A 19,601-nucleotide genomic window follows, 5' to 3' on the forward strand; every position below is an offset into this window, starting at 1 on the left:
TTAGGAGAAACGGAAACTGCAGTGGATGCCCACAGTGCTGAATTGACTCAGCTGAAAGGCCAGATTGTTACGGTGGAGGAACGAGCTGAACTCAGCACCCTAAAAATGGAAGACCTGGAGAATCGTTCTAGGCGCTGCAATCTTCACTTCAGGGGAGTGCCAGACACTGTATCCGACTCCCGTTGCATGGAAGTGATTGATCATATTTGCATTAAGACCCTTGAGGCTGCTGGCTTGCCTGTGGAGGTGGAGAAACCTTTGCTTGATCGGGCTCATCGCATTTTAAGACCTCGTGACACCAACCGTTCCCGTGATGTTGTGGCCTGTTTTCATCGGTATGTGGATAAGGAGCATGTTCTACGGATGGTGTGGCGTAGTAGCGGCACAGTCAAATGGGAGGACACTGACATTGACATCTATCCTGATGTGGCTTCTGCGACCTTGGCCCGCCGTCGCACGTACCGAGAATGTACCCATATACTGCAGGAGCGGAATGCCCGGTACCGTTGGTTGTACCCTATAGGACTGGCTTTTACACATGAGGGCAAGAACTATTCGGGGGTGACGGTGGCGGATGTTCACTCCTGACTGGTGGAGGCGGGGATGATTTCGGCCTCGGAGTTGCCTCCGCTTCTGCAGCGGTCCCCTGCTAACAAACCTGTGCGAGGTCTAGGCTGGCAGAGAGTGGCTAAGTCTGCCCCTGCCTGCCACCCTTTGGATGCAGCTTTATCCTCTTCGTAATGCTCTGAACTTTGGCTTATGTGGGACTTGTTTGTGGGTTTCTGGGGCTTGTCTGTTTCTTTCTTGTGGGGCTTACCCTGTGGAGGTTTTTTGTGTTTGCCTGGGGGACCCAATTGGAGCTGTTTCTCTACATTTCCTGTACCATGGTTTCCAGGTGCTTCGGTGGCTGGACCATGTGGGGTGTTGGGAGGTTGGGTGGGGGGCGTGAGGGGGGTGGGGTGGGATGTGGCCAAGTGTTTTTGAGTATGGATGGTCGGGAGTGTGTTTGAACTAATTTCTTTGGAGGTGTGGATGTGTGGGTTGGGCGTTTTGCATGTGACTGCTTGCGAAGTATGTATGGCATTGGTGTGCGATACCTTTTTCAGTATTTATGGTTCAGCTTACTTTGTTATGTTATAATGTTCATGGTCTGAATTCTCCACAAAAACGGAGCCTGTTGTATAAGGAATTGAGTCGCCTGAAAATTGCAGTAGGGTTTATTCAGGAGACACATTTTCAATCCCATTATGAGAAACTGCTCTCTCATAAATGTTATCCTCATGTTTTTCTTTCCTCTAATAAGATACGTAAAAAGATTCAGGGGTGGGCATTCTAATTCACAAAAATATCCATGTTGCATTGAGAGAGGTGGTGCGGGATGCTGAGGGGCGCTACATTTTAGTTAAAGCCGAGTTAGACAGCTGCTTGTATAGTTTACTGAATGTTTATGCACCTAATGCCGGTTAGGGGGTTTTCTTTACTTTGCTGGAACGCTTGCTTTAGGATCATGCTGAGGGTACTCTCCTATTGGGCAGGGATTTTAACCTTACCTGCTATCCTCACGAGGATAATTCTAACTCTTCCATACATTATGCCAGAGGCGATAGAGCTTTTTTAAGCTTTCTCTATCGGCAGGATTTGGTAGATGTGTGGCGGTATCTCCACCCCGGTGAATGGGATTATACTTTTTATTCGTCTTTGCATAATTCGTATACCAGAATTGATATGTGGCTGCTGCCTTGTGCTGTTTTACCAAGGGTCTTAGATTCTCATATTGAATTGCGAGTGTGGTCTTATCACGCTCCACTTACTTTGGTTTTGCAGGAAGGCTTGGATAGGGGTGGTCGTAGTCCGTGGTGCTTAAATGATTTTCTGTTGAAAGATCCGTCTACTTTGTCCTTGTTGGAGACCGATGTTAAAGAGTTTTTTGCTTTTAATGATGCGGGGGACATAAGTGCGGATGTGCTTTGGGAGAGTTTCAAAGCCACTCTCCGTGATTGCTGTATCTCGAGAGGGTCTTATCGCAATCGATGTCGGATTGCTCGCCGGCTGGAGTTGTTGACCTGTCTTAGGCGGTTGGAGACTCTTCACAAAAGAGCCCCATTAGTGACCGGTGGTGCAGCTCTGGCGGCGTGCTGTCGAGATTTACAGGAGCTTGACTTGGAGGGCATGGCTTGGGCTCTACAATGGAGACGATAAAGATATTTTGAGTGGGGAGGTAGGGCTGGCCGATTGCTAGCTACGCAACTTAGGCAAGCTACGCAGGCTCGGCATCTCATCATGTGGGTTAAGGATGCCTCGGGACGGGTTTGCTCTAATGACGCGGCTATTCATCAAGCCTTCTTGTCTTTCTATCAGATGTTGTATACCTCTGAGACTGAAGCTACTAAGGGGGACATTGATAATTTTCTTTCCGGTGTTCTTTTACCCCGCTTGGCAGAAGTGGATGCGGCTTGGCTTTCTTCTCCCATTCAGACAACGGAGGTGCTGGCAGCTATTCGTCATCTGTCCGCTACTAAGGCTCCGGGTGTTGATGGATTTTCGCCCTTATTTTATAAGAAAATGGAGCCTTATATTGTAGATCCTCTTACGCGGTTGTTTAATTCTTTTTTGGAGGTGGAATGCTTGCCGTATTCGTTTCGGCAAGCATTCCACCCTTCTCTCCCTTCTTCTTAAACCGGGCCGGGATCCCCTCCTTTGTGGATCCTACAGACCTATATCGTTGCTAGGAGTCGATTATAAGCTGTTCACCCGTATTCTGGCTGTCCGTTTACAACGTTTTCTGCCTTCCCTTGTTCATGGTGATCAGTGTGGATTTATTTCAAGGAGGCATCCTGGTGATAATATCCGCAAGGTTTTGGATCTTATTGGGGTGGCTCACCAGTTCTCTATTCCGTCTGTTTTGCTTTCGATGGATGCTAAGAAAGCCTTCGATAGGGTTTACTGGCCCTTTATGCTGGTGGTTTTACAATGGATGGAGATTTTGGGGAATTTCTTGCATTGGGTGACCTTGTTGTATGCTAACCCTGAGGCTTGCTTACGGGTTAATGGGAGATACACCACCTCTTTCTTGGTCCGTTGTGGCTCCAGACAGGGTTGCCCCTTGTCGCCCTTGATTTTTGCGCTGGTCCTGGAACCTTTAGCAGCGGCTATTCGCGCACATCCTGATATCAAGGGGATTGTTGTGGGTGCTGAGGAGCATAAGATCTCCTTGTATGCTGATGACATTTTGTTTACGCTATCTCACCCACTTCAGACTTTGTCGGTAGTGCTTAGCATTTTGGAACACTTTGGTTCGGTACCCGGTTTTAAAGTTAACATCGAAAAATCTGAGCTGCTTAATATTTCGCTTCCTGATTCTCTGGTGGCTGATTTGCGTGACACCTTTTCGTTTCGTTGGGTGGCTAGGTCGATCCGGTACCTTGGTGTTCGAATTTCCCGGACACTAACTGAGCTTTTTGATCTCAATTATCCTCTGTTGTTGCGGATTGTTTTTGCGAACCTGGATCGCTGGGAAGGTTTACGGTTGTCTTGGCTGGGCCGGATTAATGCTTTAAGCATGAATGTTTTGCCCCGTTTCTTATATTTGTTTTCCTGCCTGCCTCTCTCAATTCCTAAACAGTTTTTGCTTAGACTCCAACGGAGGGCCTTTGCTTACATTTGGACGTACAAACCGCCTAGGGTGAGAAGGGAATGTATGTTCTGGGATAGGCTTCATGGGGGGATGGGTGTTCTGATTTCTTTAATTATTACTATGCCACCCAATTGCGGGTATTGTTTCATTGGGCCTTTCCCTCCCAGCTTTGGGTTTCCCTTGAACAGGCCCTTCAACCGACTTATCCCCTTGCGGCCCTACCATGGCTTCCCCCTGATATAATTCGGGCTCTGCAGAAGGGGGCCTCATATGGGATGGTGTGTACTTTACAGACTTGGAGCCTGGTTGGACGGGCTTGGTTCCCACGCCAGCGTTATTTTTACGCAACTCCCATTCAATTTGCCCCTGGGTTTCTGCCAGCCAGGGATTCGGGAATCTTACAGCGCTGGGAAGCGGAGGGTCTCCGTGTGCTGGGTCAATTGGTATTGGGTGGTGATGTGGTCCCCTTTGCTGCATTGCAGGCTCTTTATGACCTCCTGGCCACGGACTTCTTTGCATATACCCAGCTTTGGGACTTTTTGGAAAAAAAAGGTGATTCCCGAATGGGAAGGGGCAGATTCTGCCTTCCTTCAGGTCTTCCGGATGGGATCTGGGGTGTGCCTTATTTCACGTTTATATAGGGCCCTTTTATATACATGACCTCAGGCTCGATCCTATGAGCATAAATGGGAAGTACTTTTGGGTAAGACCTTTGATTTTCAGCAAGGGGGACACCTTTATGGTTCTTTACTTCGGGTCTCTTTAGCATCCTCCCTGGTAGAACATGGATACAAGATGTTATTTCAATGGTATCTCATGTCTGAGAAGCTGTACCGTTTCTATAATTATGGAGATGGGCGCTGCTGGCATAATTGTGGGGGGGTTGGGTTCTTTTGGGTATATTTGGTGGGACTGTCCTAAGGTGGTGCCTTTTTGGCGGATGGTTCACCGCTTGGTGTCTGATGTTCTCCATTTACCTGTATTATTTCATATGGAAGTGTTTTTATTTAATTACTCTGTGGGGGGCCTTGCTGGTGAACATGCCCATTTTGAGGCCCTGGTTGCTACGGCGGCCAGACTTTGTGTGGCCACTTTTTGGAAACAAGCCTCTTTGCCTACCCGTTCTGATCTTCTGCTTAAAGTGGATCAGATCTACTTGATGTCCAAATTGACTGCTTTGAACAATGACACCTGTGGTTCCTTTTCTTGTATTTGGCATCGCTATGGCTCCTGTAGGGGCCTTACTTGAGCCTTGGATGTGTTCTGCTTTATTCCTGGATTTTTTTGTTCTTCTTTTTCTTTTTTGTACTGTGCTCTGTCACTCGGTTGGGGGTGGGGTTTTTTGATTTGTTGGGGGTTGTATATTGGCTGTTGGCATTCTGCCTGTGTATTGTTGTTGCCCTTGTTGAATAAAGATGTTTATAAATTGGAAAAAAAAAAAAAAAAGAACATAAAATTGCCGCTGCTGGGTCAGACCAGTGGTCCATCCTGCCCAGCAGTCCGCTCACACGGCAGCCCTCAGGTTAAAGACCAGTGCTCTAAATGAGTCCAGTCTCACCTGCATATGTTCCAGTTTAGCAGGAACTTGTCCAACTTTGTTTTGAAACCCTGAAGTGTGTTTTCCCCTATAACAGATTCCGGAAGGGCGTTCCAGTTTTCCACCACTCTCTGGGTGAAGAAGAATTGCAGAGCAAGCAGAAATCAACAGTCTCGGCCTATGCGAAAGCCTGGAGATGTTTTCAGGCTTGGTGTGCGAGGCTCCAGGTGGACCCTTTGGTCCCATTGGTGGCTCAGGTTTTGGACTTCCTGCAGGATGGCCTCAGGAAGAGTCTGGCAGTCTCTTCTCTACATGTTCAGATTGCGGGACTCTCTTGTTTGGGTCCCTCTTCATTCAGGGGTTCTCTGGCTTCTCACCCGGTTGTTGTCTGGTTCTTGAGGGGGGCAGGGAGGCTGAGGCCTCCTTTGCGACTACCTTGTCCATCGTGGAGCCTGAATTTGGTCCTGCGTTCCCTGACTCGTCCGACGTATGAACCCCTGGATGCGATCTCTCTGAAAGATCTTACCATTAAGACTGTCTTCCTGGTGGCGATCACTTCTGCATGGCGAGTATTGGAGTTTCAGGCTTTGTCGTGCAGAGATCCCTTTCTCCGCATTACTGATTCGGCAGTGATTTTGAGGACTGTGCCTTCATTTCTTCCAAAAGTGGTTTCTTCTTTCCACATCAACCAGGAGGTTCGTTTGCCAGCCTTCGTTCCTTCGGGTTCCAAGCCTTGGGACCGTGTTCTGTGGTCTCTGGATGTCCGACATCTTCTCTTGAGATACCTGGAGGCCACTAACGACTTCTGTCTGTCGGACCATCTGTTTGTCCTGGCGGGCCCTGCGCATCGGGATTGGCCTGCTTCCAAGACTACTATTTCGCGTTGGATACGAGCGGCTATTTTCGCGGCCTATGTGGTAGCGGGGAAGAAGCCTCCCCTTGGGGTGAAGGCTCACTCTACCAGAGGAATGGCTTCCTCGTGGGCGGAATCTCATGTGGTCTCGCCTGTAGAGATTTGTCGGGCGGCCATGTGGGCTTCCCTTCATACCTTTTCCAGGTTTACCGGCTTGATGTGGCAGCTAAGGGTGATAAGACCTTTGGCGCTTCTGTTATTGTGGCGGGCTCATCGAGCCCCCTGAATTTTAGGACAGCTTTGATACGTCCCATCTGTTCAGCATCCAGAGAACTTGTACAAGAATGAAAGATTAGGTTTCTTTCCTCTGCTAATCTTCCTTCTTGTAGAGCTTCTCTGGATGCTGAACGCCCTCCCATCTGGTTTTTTTGTCCGATTCGCAGGTCACCTCTTCAATAACTGGTAAGCTGGATTTCTGTCTTTGACCAGCCTCACTAAGAATTTCATGTGTATTCCCCCTTGTTGGGTTTAAGGTCCCCAACCATTCAGCATCCAGAGAAGCTCTACAAGAAGGAAGATTAGCAGAGGTAAGAAACCTATCTTTCATTGTCCGAGGGCAGTAGGCAGATATTCTCACATGTGGGTGATGTCATCCATGGAGCTCGGTGTGAACAGTACAAAAGTGTACTGTCACTTTAAAAGTCTTGAAACTGCCCATACCACGCATGTATCAGTGCCTTCCTGCCTGATGTAATGTAATGTAATGTAATGTAATTTATTTCTTATATACCGCTACATCCGTTAGGTTCTAAGCGGTTTACAGAAAATATACATTAAGATTAGAAATAAGAAAGGTACTTGGAAAATTCCCTTACTGTCCCGAAGGCTCACAATCTAACTAAAGTACCTGGAGGGTAATAGAGAAGTGAAAAGTAGAGTTAGAGGAAAAATAAAAATAAAATAAACATTTTAACAAGACAGCATTGATCTAAATACTTTGGAAGGTAGAAGAGAGGAGAGAAAGGAATAGAAGCAGAATGGGTCAGCGTCAGTGATGAAGTGGAGCAAGTAAGTTTAGGAGGAGCGATTGACGATTCCAGAAAGGGCTTCTTCAGGGAAGAGACTTGGCCGACAGTTCCAGGATGCCTATGTCTCCTCCCCTGCGATGTTCTCCCATCCATGCATTCCCTCCAGACACACTGCCCATGCCCCAGCCGCTCCAAGGAGGCTGCCCCAGATGAGGTCCACGGTGAATGCAGGATTCTCTCCTCTGCGGGAAAGCCGCCCGGAGCCGACAGTCGATCTTCTTAGCGGATTGCAGGGGGGGAAGAGTTCACACTCTTGGTAGGATCGGGTCTGTGTGCTCTCGGTGGTTGTGGCTGGTCTCATTGCTGCTTAGGTGTAAAAGCAGTTGATCTCCACTGCTGCTGATATTTAAAAGCAGGCAGATTGATCTCTCCAATGGACTGCATGGGGAGGAGTTCACGCTCCTGGCAGGTTCGGGTCTGTGGGTTCTTGGTGGTTGCGGATGGACCCGCTGCTGCTTAGGTGTAAAAGCAGTTGTTTTCCCAATGCTGCTGATATTTAAAAGCAGGCAGATTGATCTCTCCAACAAATTGTATGGTGAAGAGCATACACGTCTGGCTGGATTGGGACAAAAGCTCTCGATAGTGGCGGCTGGTCTTGGTGCTGCTTAGGTGTAAAAGCAGTTGATCTCCTACTTCTGATGATATTTAAAAGCAAGCATATTGATTTTTCCAACGGAATGCTGGGGGAAGAGCTTACTTGTCTGGCTGGATCAGGGCAAAGGGCTCTCGGTAGTGGTGGCTGGTCCTGTTGCTGCTTAGGTGTAAAAAACAGTTGATCTTCCTAGTGGACTGCAGGGGGAGGTGGAGCTCACACTCTTGGCTGGATCGGGTCTGTGGGCTCTTGGTAGTTGCGGATAGTTCCGCTGCTGCTGAGGTGTAAAAGCAGTTGATTTCCCACTGTTGCTGATATTTAAAAGCAGGTAGATTGATCTCTCCAATGGACTGCAGAGGGAGGAGCTCACATGCCTGGCTGGATCTGGGCAAAGGGCTCTTGGTAGTGGTGGCTGGTCCTGCTGCTGCTGAGGTGTAAAAGCAGTTGATTTCCTACTGTTGCTGATATTTAAAAGCAGGTAGATTGATCTCTCCAATGGACTGCAGAGGTTGGTGGGTTGTTCCCGTTGCTGCTTAGGTGTAAAAGTAATTGATCTCCCACTGCTGCTGATATTTAAAAGCAGGCAGATTGTCCAGGGAGAGGAGCTCTGCTCGAGAGACCTTCAGTTCAGTAACAAAGCTAAGAAACCAATTAGGGGAGGAAGGAGGGTTGTAAGAATATCTGTCTGCTGCCCTGGATAACACCTGCTACAGGGACAAGTAGGTAGCATATTCTCATATGTGGGACTCCTTAGCTGTCAGGATTATGCCTCTGAGAAGAGGGTTGGCGCGTCTGGCTTTTACAGCTGCTAGGCTAGTGCTGGCTTTTCATTGGAAGAGCCCACGATACCCACGGTGGCAATGATGCGAGTGAAACTGGGCTGGGTCTGTGAGAAATTTCGGCTCTCTGCTCTACTCACCCACCAGAGGCGACAGTTTGAGGATCTTTGGGGCAGTTCCTGGAGGTGGAGGGAAGTTATGAGTTTCCTGTATTGGAGTCACAGAAGGATTAATATCACATGGGGGACTCCTTTACAGTCTGGACTCCCGTCCCTTTCCTTCTCCTTTTTTTGGTGTTTCCCTTGATAGGGGGGGGATTTTGTTGTTGCTAATTGGGAATGGATAACCTGGCTGGTTCTTTGGGGGGGAGGGAGGGATGGGATAGGGAGGGGGAGGGAGTTGGGGGGGAACTGTCTTGGGGGGAGGGGTGTTTCATTCCATATACACTGTATTTCTGCTTTTCTGGTTATGCCATGTTATGTAAACTTGGGCACAGTGTTCAAATAAAGAATTACAAAAAAAAAAAAAATGCCGCCAATGATATAATCCTACCCCTCATGACACATTTAAGTCCCTCCCAAAACAGGACTGGAGATATCTCTTCCGTGAGATTAAATTGAATATATTCTTTAAGATTATCCACAAGCTGAGAGACATTAACCGGATCCATCAATAGTCCTTCATTCATATGCCAAAAATGCTTACCATGACTTCCCGCTTTACGCAACAGCGAAAACCAGACCGGTGAATGATCAGACCACACCCGAGATGCCATGTCCACCTCCTCCACTCTTAGCAATATATCCGCAGAAACCCCCCAAAAATCAATTCTTGAGTACCTCAGAAAAATAAGAATAATCCCGCTCTCCAGGATTGCGATGACGCCAAGGATCAGTCAAGCCCCACTGTCGAAAAAGGTCCAATAATTTTTTCCTATCCTGATGACCATAGGACACACCACCCGCGGAATTGTCCAAAGATGGGTCCCATGTTAAATTAAAATCCCCCCCATGACCACATGATCCTCTACCAAATCCTGCATCACTCGTCCCAAAGATTCAAAAAAAGAACCCTGCTCCTTATTTGGAGCATAAATATTAACACAGGTAAAAAGTTCCTCCTGAATAGTAACTTTTACAATAATATAACGCCCCAATTTATCCCGAACCACTTTATGCACGACAGGAGCCAAATCCTGTGCTATAAAAATTCCCACCCCATTCTTTCTGCCTGCTACTGAATTAGAGGCCAGATACATATGTGGGTATTTCTTATGATGGAGATAATGTTCATGCATCGGTCGGAAATGTGTCTCCTGTATGAATCCCACTCCCACCTTTAAACGAAGAGCTTCCTTAAACAATAATTGACGCTTCCTGGGAACATTTAATCCCCTCACATTAAATGACATCCATCGTACCATAGGGTAACCATCTATAGAAGCCCACTGTATACCTCCAAAAACCCCCCCAGTACGCAAAACAAAAATCCCAGGTCCACATAATCCACTGCTGATACAACCACTGAAGATCAATATTCAATATCCCAACCCCCTCCCCTGCAACAACCCTACCCAACCCCAACATCAAATCCAACCCACCCCCCTCCCCCCAGAAACCATACCTACAATAAGCTTCCAACACCCCCCCTCCTCCCCTCCTCACCCAGCTACCTTCAAAGTCCCCTGCAGTCGCACATAGCCCACCCCGCCCCACTCACAGTCCCCATTCAAACAGAGCCAACCACACACCAATACTCAAACCCAGCTGGGAATAGAACCCCCAGTCAGAGAGCCCCCAGTACCCCCACCCCTATGCAAAGAGCAGATCTAACTGGAGTACATAATAGTGAGCCCCATCATACACTGAAAACCCACAGTCAGGCAGAAAGCTTCAAGTAGGTAAAGTCACTGCAGCTGCATCAGAATTGCGCTGAAGTCGCTGTCCACTCTTTTCTCCTCGGCGCCATCTGGACTGGCTCACACTGCCACTGCGCTGTGGTAGGGCCCCAGCCGGGCGAGCCTCCTCCACCGCCCACAGTGTGGCTTGTTGCAACAAGAGCTTGGCCTCCTCAGGAGTCGAGACTTTATGAACCTGATTTTGCAAAGGAAAAGTTAAGCCAAACGGATAGTTCCATTTATATCGAATTTGGTGAGCCATCAAACACTTAGTCACATCTCGAAATTCCCTCCGCTTCCTGAGGGTAAGGGCAGACATGTCAGCGTACAATTCAACCTTGGCTCCTTCCCAGTCTATATGTCCCACTCTCCGTGCCGCCGCTAATACCTGTTCCTTTAAAGGAAACATATGAAAACAGGCTATGAGATCTCGTGGACAGTTCAGAAGTGTAGTCCCCACAGCCCGATGTACTCTCTCAAACTCCAGAGTAGGGGGGTCACCGTAGGATCATCAAGTTGTAAGAATTTTTCACAGATAGCACGCATAGTATCCTCCATTTTTAATGAGCCACTGCGCTCCGGCACTCCCCGGGCCCGCAAGTTGTTACACCGGGCCCTATTTTCCATATCCTCAGCCTTCAGTAATAGCTCCTCATATTTGTTTTCCAGTCCCTTGCAGTGCTGTTGTAAATGCAAAATGTCACCATCGTGGTCAATAACACGCTCTTCAAAATCATTTAATCTTTGACCCATATCCACCACCGTTTTCCGCAACGCTGAAACATCAGAGTGCAGTTCCTTTTGCATCACCATCATCGTGTTTTTAAGATCTGCAAACCAACCTTGTAATTCCACTCGGGACACGGGCAGATCCACCTCAGGGGACCCGGAAGGCGATCGGGAACGCAGCTCTCCCTGCCCAGGTAACGGCTCACTACAGGGGCGGGACGAGTAGGCCGCATCCCCTAGCGTCGTCGCTTGAAAGGCGAACGTACGCAGGTCGGTCTGCATTTTTTTCGTCGCTGCAGCCATCTCCGATCCCCCACACAACATCGGAAAGGCAGAAACCGCTCAAGACAGGGTACAAAAGCGCCAATGATAGCGAATTAAAGCTGGGTGAAGAGGAGCTCGATTCTCACACCGCCATCACCCGGATGATGTCACCGGAAGTCCCCTCAAAAACCCATTCCATCCCCCACCTCGGCATCTCTTTCCCTCCCTTCCTCTCTCCCAAGTTCATGCCTTGTGTCCAAAACGCACTCCCTCCCCCCTTTTGTGTTCCGCGTTTGCCTCCCAGCCCATCTTTGCAACTTTCTCAGCAAAACTGAGCTTGAGCCGCGAGGCTTGTTTTCTGTTTCCTGCCTGCCCTGCCGCGCACAAATAGCCGACCGGAAGTATTCTCCAACGTCAGCGCTGACGTCGGAGGGCAGGCTTTGCTTAAGCCCTCCCTCCGACGTCAGCGCTGACATCGGGGAAGACTTCCGATCGGCTATATGTGAGCGGCAGGGCAGGTAGGAACAGAAGACGAGCCTCGCGGCTCGAGATGTATTTAACTCCGCGGGTCCCCCATCCAGCTCTCTCCTGTGCACCCCCTTGGGCGTGTACCTGGGGCGGACCTCCCCCCCCGCCCCCCCTAGGTACAGCACTGCCAGTGCAATAGGTGAGGCATTCTAGACTAGGGGTGCCAACAAGTTTTGGACTTGTGAGCTACTTTTAAAATGACCAAGTCAAAATGATCTACCAACAATAATGTTAATTGTCATTTATATTCCGGGGGGTTTTCAAAGAGGTCAAGGCAGATGACTTTATGCAATGTTACCTCAGTAACAACTATACAAAAATAGACAAATATACCCCCTTCCTTTTTACTAAACCAAGATAGCGGTTTTTAGTGTAGGGCACTGCACTGAATGCCCTGCTCTGCTCTCAATGCTCATATGCACCCTGTGCTAAAAACTGTTATTGCGGATTGGTAAAAAGGGGCCATAGTGCAAAATATAGACAGCAGTTATGAATTCTCAAAACAGACACATTTTGATCACTAAATTGAAAATAAAATAATTTTTCCTACCTTTGTTGTCTGGTGATTTCATGAGTCTGGTTGCCCTTCTGACTGTGCATCCAATATTTCTTCCCTTCTTTCAGCCTCCTCTCCTCTAGACCTCATTCCCTCCCCCAAATTTTACTTCCTCTCTCCCTTCCCCCTCCTCTTTCTTTCTTTCTCCCTGCCCCTTCTTTCTTTCTGTCTCTCTCTCTCCATGTCCCCTTTCTTTCTGCCTGTCTTTCTCTCTAAATGCCCCCTTTCTTTCTGTTTGTCTTTCTCTCCATGCTCCCTTTCTTTCTTTCTGTCCCCCCTTTCTTTATTTCCCTTCTTTCTTTCTCCCTGCCCCCCTTCCTTTGTGTCTCCCTGCCTGCCCCTTTTCTTTCTTTCTCCCTGCCCTCCCCCAAGCCACCGCCACCGAGTTCTGAGCTCTCCCTGCTTCCTGATGCCGTAAAGAGGACGCAGGAGCGCCGAGCCGAGCAGCTTTCCCCACCCGACATCAATTCTAACTTCGGAGAGGAAGTTCCAGGCCAGCCAGGTAGCAATTGGCTGGCCCGGAACTTCCTCTCCGACATCAGGATTGATGTTGAGTAGGGGAGGTTGCTTGGAAAAATCGCAATAATCAGTATAGTCTGGAGTTCTTATGCTTTCAGGCGGATTTCTTGGGACACTAAGCCGCACAGTGGTATAAATTGATATCTGGATTTATGAATAAAAAACCAAAGACTGGTCTTAGAGACATTTGGAGCATTGAGATTAAGCATCAAATTTCTGTGTCTCAGTGGCCATGAATTTGGTCTTGGAGAATGAGATGTACAGTGTCTGCATCTATGAGACAAACTTTGTTCTTTTTGTTAGAGCATTTTGGACCCCAGTTCAATTACAAAAGTTAGATAGCTCTAAGTCTAATAGATGCTGGCATTGTAATCTGGAAGCAGGGACTCTGGATCATTTAATATTCTATTGTCCCTGTATCATGGCCTTTTGGAAATCAATTTGGTCTCAAATAAATTGTTTACTAGAAAACCATGTAGCATTATCATATGATACAATTCTGTTCGGTATGTCAATGAAAACAAAAAGTCAAATTTCATCAAGCAATAATAAACTTTTATTGATTATGACAGGAGTCGCGATACAACATATCACCAATAATTGGAAATATTACAATAGACTTAACTATACATTCTGGTGGAATTCGTTGTGCCACATTTACAAAATGGAAAGAACAATTGCTATACAAAAAGGGAATTATAATAATTTTAAAAAGATTTGGGGGCTATTGACAAATTATTGTTTTTTTTTAAATTCTTTATTCATTTTTAAAACTTACATCAAGAGTACAAATAATAAAACATATGAAATTAAATACATCACTTGAATTTCTTTCTTGTGTAACAACAAAAATATAAATTTATACCCATCCCACCCACCCTTTCTTTTAACATTTAATCAAAAATATACAAATATAAATATTATTTTCTAATGATTAAACCTTCAGTAACTTTTAAACCACCCTCCTCCCCCCATTTGCAAATTAACCTTCAATAGAAAAATGGTATCTATTCATTACAGTAAGTTGTCAATGGCCCCCAGATCTTTTTAAATTTATTATAATTCCCTTTTTGTATGGCAAATTATTGTAATGATTTCCACTGAAAGTACATTTATACATAGGAGGGAGGGGGGATGGTATAAAGTTCTATTAAAGGTTTAATCAATAGATAAGAAGAATACAATATTTTTGATTTAAATATTTGTGGGAAGGGTGGGTGGAGAGGGAATAAATTTATGTATTTAAGATGACAATAGAAAGAAATTCAAGTGATGTGTAAAAGTTTTAAATGATTGTGTACTTGATGTAAGATGAAAAAATGAATAAAGAATTTGAAAAAATAAATAGACTCTTCAGACTGGCCCTGTCCCCACCCTGTCTGTCTTTTGTTCTTTTGGGATTCGCGTGAAGAGTGGTTTTTTTTTTTCTGCGGGTTCTAGTATATTTCTAGGGTCGAGGAGATTAAAAAGAACAGTGGCTTTGGCTCAGCTGGCGTAGCTGGTGAGTTATGGGGACGTTTGCTGAAGGGGCTTTTTTTTCTATGCAATTTCCAACAGTATTCTATGTTAGCTGTTACTCCTGTTCGGAGTGTTGTTACTGTTATACTTAGTACTTCTTAGGTCTGCTTGGCTATTCGGCAGACTGAATATATTAGGGGGAAGCACAGCTACTTGTATTACAGCCAAAAAGTTTTGTCTCAGTCTCCACCTGCTGGTCATGGTGAGCTATTACCTACCCATCAGTGAACTGGGCCAGTCTGGAGAGTCTAAAAAGAAAATTAGCAGGTAAGAACCTAATTTCTCCTTTTAAGAGGCATATTTGACATAAATCAAGAAATTTTAGGAAATATCACTGTAAGCCATTTTTTTTTTAAAATTCTTTATTCCTTTTTAATCATTCAACAAGTGTACAAGAAAAATCATACATAGTCTCAGAAACAACACTTGATAAATCCATCAAAACAATAACAATTGTATATATATATATCTTAAATAATAAAATGCTAGCCCGCACATGTGCAGTAGCGAAACGTGTTCCCTGATCCCTTTTCTGTAGTGGTGTGGCCGCACGACTGCGCATGCGCGGTTAGTACGTCACTGGCAGAAGACGAACCGTCACAGAGCGAGTGAACGCCGAGTCCTGTGGCACATCCAGATTGTGAGCAGTCCTGCCTTCGGTCCTGTCCCTGTTAAACCGGCTGGCAATAACAAAGTCAGATGCCATGGGTTCTTCCCTTTTGCCAAATTACTAAAGGCTCTGCCGGTCTCGATCCTTAGGTGCAGGATCAAGACCAGCAGAGCCTATAGCGATTTAGCAAGAGGGAAAGCCCCCGTGATGTCTGGCTTCGTTATTGGTTTAGTGGGACCGAGACAGGACCGAAGGCAGGGCTGCTCACAATCCAGATGCACCGCTGGCTCATCACTCCCCCCTCCTTCCAGCGGCCGCCAAACAATGCCTTCCTCCCTGCCATGATCCTCAAGGCCTCAACTGCAAGTTTGAAGGTAGGGCATGGACTGTTTGAGAATGAGGGAGAGAACAACGCAGCCAGACGGACCGCGGGAAGGAAAAGGGGGGGGGAGGAGGGTTTTGAGGGAGTCGGCTGGCCGCATAAATTATTTTCATTTCAAATCTGCCGCCGCCGCGGCTCCTCTCTCATCTTCCAACATAATATAAGTGCAGCTCATGAGAGGAGCCGCGGCGGCGGCTTTGAAAACGGCTCCCTTAGTTCTTCGCTGCATTTTTTTTAAAGTTTAAAACTGCCGCCGTGGCTCCTCTCACAATCCCGGCCTGTGTCAGAGAAGGCTTCCGACGCAGGCCGGATCGTGAGAGGAGCCGCGTAGGCATCTTTAAACTTAAAAAAAAATCCAGCAAAGAACTAAGGGAGCCGTTTTATCTCCATGCTGCTATGAAGCAACAGGTGAGGGGGAGGGAAATGCTGATGCTGATGCACAGGGAGCAGGCAGGCATGGCAGGCAAGCAGGGGGAGAGGGAAAGGGGCTGATTTGGGGGTAGGGGTGTGCTGGGGGCACACAGCAGTCATGGGCAGGGGATCACAGAACAGGCAGGCATGGCTCAACAAGGGGAGAGGGAAAGGGGGCTGCTTTGGGGTAAGGGGTTTGCTGGGCCAGACAGCAATCATAGGGGGGAAACAGAAGGGGGCCACGGAGCAGGCAGGCATGGCACAAAAGGGGGCAGGGGCATTGGGAAACGGGGCTGCTTTGGGGGGGAAGGGTGTTCTGGGGGCACACACCAATCATTCCGGGGAAGAGAAGGGGGCCACAGAGAGATAGGCAGGCATGGCGCAATGGAGAAATACAGTCAGGCAGGGCGCAAGACAGAGACACAGACAGAAAGAATGACAGACAGACAGACAGCATCCAAGCACAGAGAGAGAAAGGAAAAAAAAAACAGTCGTCTACTCTAGCACCCGTTGGACAGAGGGAGAACGAAAGAGATACTGATGGACAGGGGGTTAAAGAAAAGGAACGGAGGACTAATGTTGGACAGGGGGTGAAGGAAAGAGGTGCTGCTGGACAGGGGGGAGGTAAAACAAAGGGAGAAGGGCTGCTGCTGCATAAGGAGAGCAGTGAAGGGAAGTGGACACGGGAGGTAAAAGGAAGGGAAAATGGACAGGGGGAGCAGGCAAGGGGTGGTGATGGACAGCCAAAGAAAAAGAAAGGCAGAAAGAAAAAAAGCGGCTAAGGAGAGAGAGAGAAAGAAATAAAGACAGACACACACACATATGTTCTAGCACCCGTTAATGTAACGGGCTTAAAAACTAGTATATATATAAACCCATAACCCACCCTCCGTCCCAACACTATTTTTCTTAATTCATTTTACCCTCTCATAAAGTGTACAAGAATTATAAGAAACAATACTTAGTTAAACACTTGAAAAAAACTGTAAGCCGTTTTAAAGATTTGAAATTGTAGTATGTGCATGTCTGTTTTATGATACCTATGCATACTGTAAACCAGCAGTCTCAAACGTGTGGCTCGCAGGCTGCCTACGGCCCCCCCAGGTACTATTCTGCGGCCCACGGTCTGGACATGATGATCGAGTATCTGCTCCCTTGCTGCAGTATTCCATTCAAAACTGCGGGTGGCTGCTCTTCACGCGATCCGTACCTGCGTCGGAAGTCTTTCTGACGTCATGACATCAGAGAGAAGGTTACTGACGCAGGTGCACATTGTGTGAGGAGCCACCACCTGTGGCTTTGAACGGAAAAAAGACTTCAGCAAAGGAGCCGACACTCGATCATTGCGTCAAGGAAAGGGAAGGAGGGGAGGGAAGAGGAATGCTGCTGCTGCATGGGTGGGGGGAGAGAAATGCTGATGCTGCTGCAGGGGGGGAATAATGCTGCTGCACAGGGAAGGGGGGAAATGCTGCTGCACAGGGAAGGGGGAAGAGAAATGCTGCTGCTGCACCCAATTGGGGGGAGAGAAGGAAGGAGAGAGATGCCAAGTCGAGGGAGGGAAAGGAAAGAAGGAAAAGAGATACCAGACCATGGAGGGGGAGGGAGAGATGCCAGGTCATGGGGGGAGGGAAGGAGACAGATGCGAGACCAGGGTAAAGGAAGGAGGGAGGGAGAGAAAAGAAGGAGAGAGATGTCAGACCGTGGAAATAGGGAGGGAAGGAGAGAGAGATAGGAAGGGAAGATATGGAAAAGTAGATTTTGAGAAGAAAGCAGAAAAATTGAATGTTAAGTTAATGCCAAAGATGGATGCAAGACGGAGAGAAAAATAGTCAATGGACAAGAAGGCCCTGGAAACAGTTAAAAGCACAGAAAAATAAAGTCACTGGACAACAAAGGTAGGAAAAATGATTTTATTTTCAATATAGTGATTGAAATGTGTCAGTTTTGAGAAAGGAAAGATGTTAAATTTTAACTGTGAGGGCTGCAGATAAAATAATTAATGTCTTATTAAATAAATGACAATTTTGCATGAGGTAAAACTTTATAGTTTTTATAAATCTTTCCTTTAACAGTTAAATGAAAGATTTATAAACTATAAAGAGTTTTACCTCATGCAAAATTGTCATTTCTTTAATAAAACATTAACTATTTTTTTCTGCGGCCCTACAAGTACCTACAATCCAAAATGTGGCCTGGCAAAGAGTTTGAGACCACTGCTGTAAACCTTTAAGAATTTTTTGATTTGTGGTTTATAAATATTTTAAACAAACATTTTACAGTTATCTAAATACTGACTCTAACTTGTCTTAGTACAGTAAAGCATTGTTGATGTAACCCTCACAGCTCTGGGTTCTCAAATGAAAACTACTCACCAAATCTAAACCCACCTCCTGTTCTTTTTTTTTTTTTTTTTTTTTTCTGAAACAGCATATCCCATCTTATTTCTATTCTTGGCATTTCTGACTGTCAGGATACAATATATGTAGAAACTCACATTTTTGGAAACTTATCTATTTTTCGTTTAGGATTCAAAGGCAAGTTATGACTTTAATGATAATGACCCTGACCCTCAACCTCGTTATAGCCCTAACGATGAGAACAGGTGAGTGTCCTCTGCCTCCTCATCACCGCAAAACTGACAAAGGTCCTTCTTCTAAAAGGCAGTGGAAGAATCTAACACCTTCCCCTACTCAGTATCTGTAACACTTCTATACTTGTGACTGCCCCTTGCTGGAAGACAGTAGATGACAACACCGAATGCTGCCTTCTTACCTCTTTTATAGGCATGGAACCCGCTGTGCAGGAGAGGTGGCTAGTGTTGCTAACAACGGAGTCTGTGGGACAGGCATTGCTTACAACGCTAAAATAGGAGGTAAAATTATCCCACAAAGTTCACGTTTCTTTTGGCTTTATGCAACAGATGTGTCTGATAATGTGGATGCTTCCTTGAAGAAGTGTTGAAAGAGGCATTTATCAACATAGGAAACAAAGAAAAACATGATATGAATTTATATTTTTGTATTCTTAGACTTCCTTAACCCTTTCCCCAATACACACACCTGCAGATATACTAAGCCTCCCCTTAGTGCTAGGAGACAGTCTTCTGATGGCTCTCTCCCTTTTCTGTCAGGGGTACGAATGCTGGATGGTATTGTCACTGATATTATAGAGGCTAAGTCCCTGAGTCTGAATCCACAGCACATTCACATCTACAGTGCTAGCTGGGGCCCAGAGGATGATGGAAAAACAGTAGATGGACCTGGGATGTTGGCAATGGAAGCTTTCTATAGGGGCACTGTGAATGTAAGTGTGTATACCCAGCATCAACTCGTAACTATGCTCCTAAAGGCTTTCAAGTTGAGCAACTAAATTGTAGAGTTGTACTGAATAGCATATTTTACTATTTGGCTAAATATTAATAATGTATTCAGGGCCAAATAGAATCGAATACTAATATTTTGTTCAGCCTTAGAGCTAAGTAATCTTCTTAAAACAAATATATGTCAATATTTCATGCATACTCACTCTGAAGATCCTGAAATCTAGATCTGTAAGGTCCAGAATTTCAAACAATTATTTTATAGGGAAAACACATCCAGTAAAATGTAAAATTATAGTAGTTTACTGTGCTCATATGTAATGTTGCTATTATTTGAGTGGAGCCATATTTGAATTGTGCAGAGCTGTCTAACATAGCATGATGC

The 19,601-nt window shown here is 46.2% G+C and overlaps 1 protein-coding gene across 2 annotated transcripts in view; it reads left to right on the forward strand.

Moving 5' to 3' along the window:
* Positions 1–19,601, forward strand: part of PCSK4 (proprotein convertase subtilisin/kexin type 4) — a 107,794-nt gene that overhangs the window by 41,105 nt on the left and 47,088 nt on the right. The window contains exons 5-7 of one of the 2 annotated variants that reach the window (XM_033957494.1): positions 18,423–18,499; positions 18,681–18,769; positions 19,028–19,200. In XM_033957494.1, the coding sequence (XP_033813385.1) occupies positions 18,423–18,499; positions 18,681–18,769; positions 19,028–19,200 (339 nt within the window). The remainder of the gene's footprint in view (positions 1–18,422; positions 18,500–18,680; positions 18,770–19,027; positions 19,201–19,601) is intronic. The other variant, XM_033957495.1, reaches the window with a different exon arrangement.

This window comes from Geotrypetes seraphini, chromosome 8 (genome assembly GCF_902459505.1).
Source record: "Geotrypetes seraphini chromosome 8, aGeoSer1.1, whole genome shotgun sequence".
Taxonomy (NCBI): Eukaryota; Metazoa; Chordata; class Amphibia; order Gymnophiona; family Dermophiidae; genus Geotrypetes; species Geotrypetes seraphini.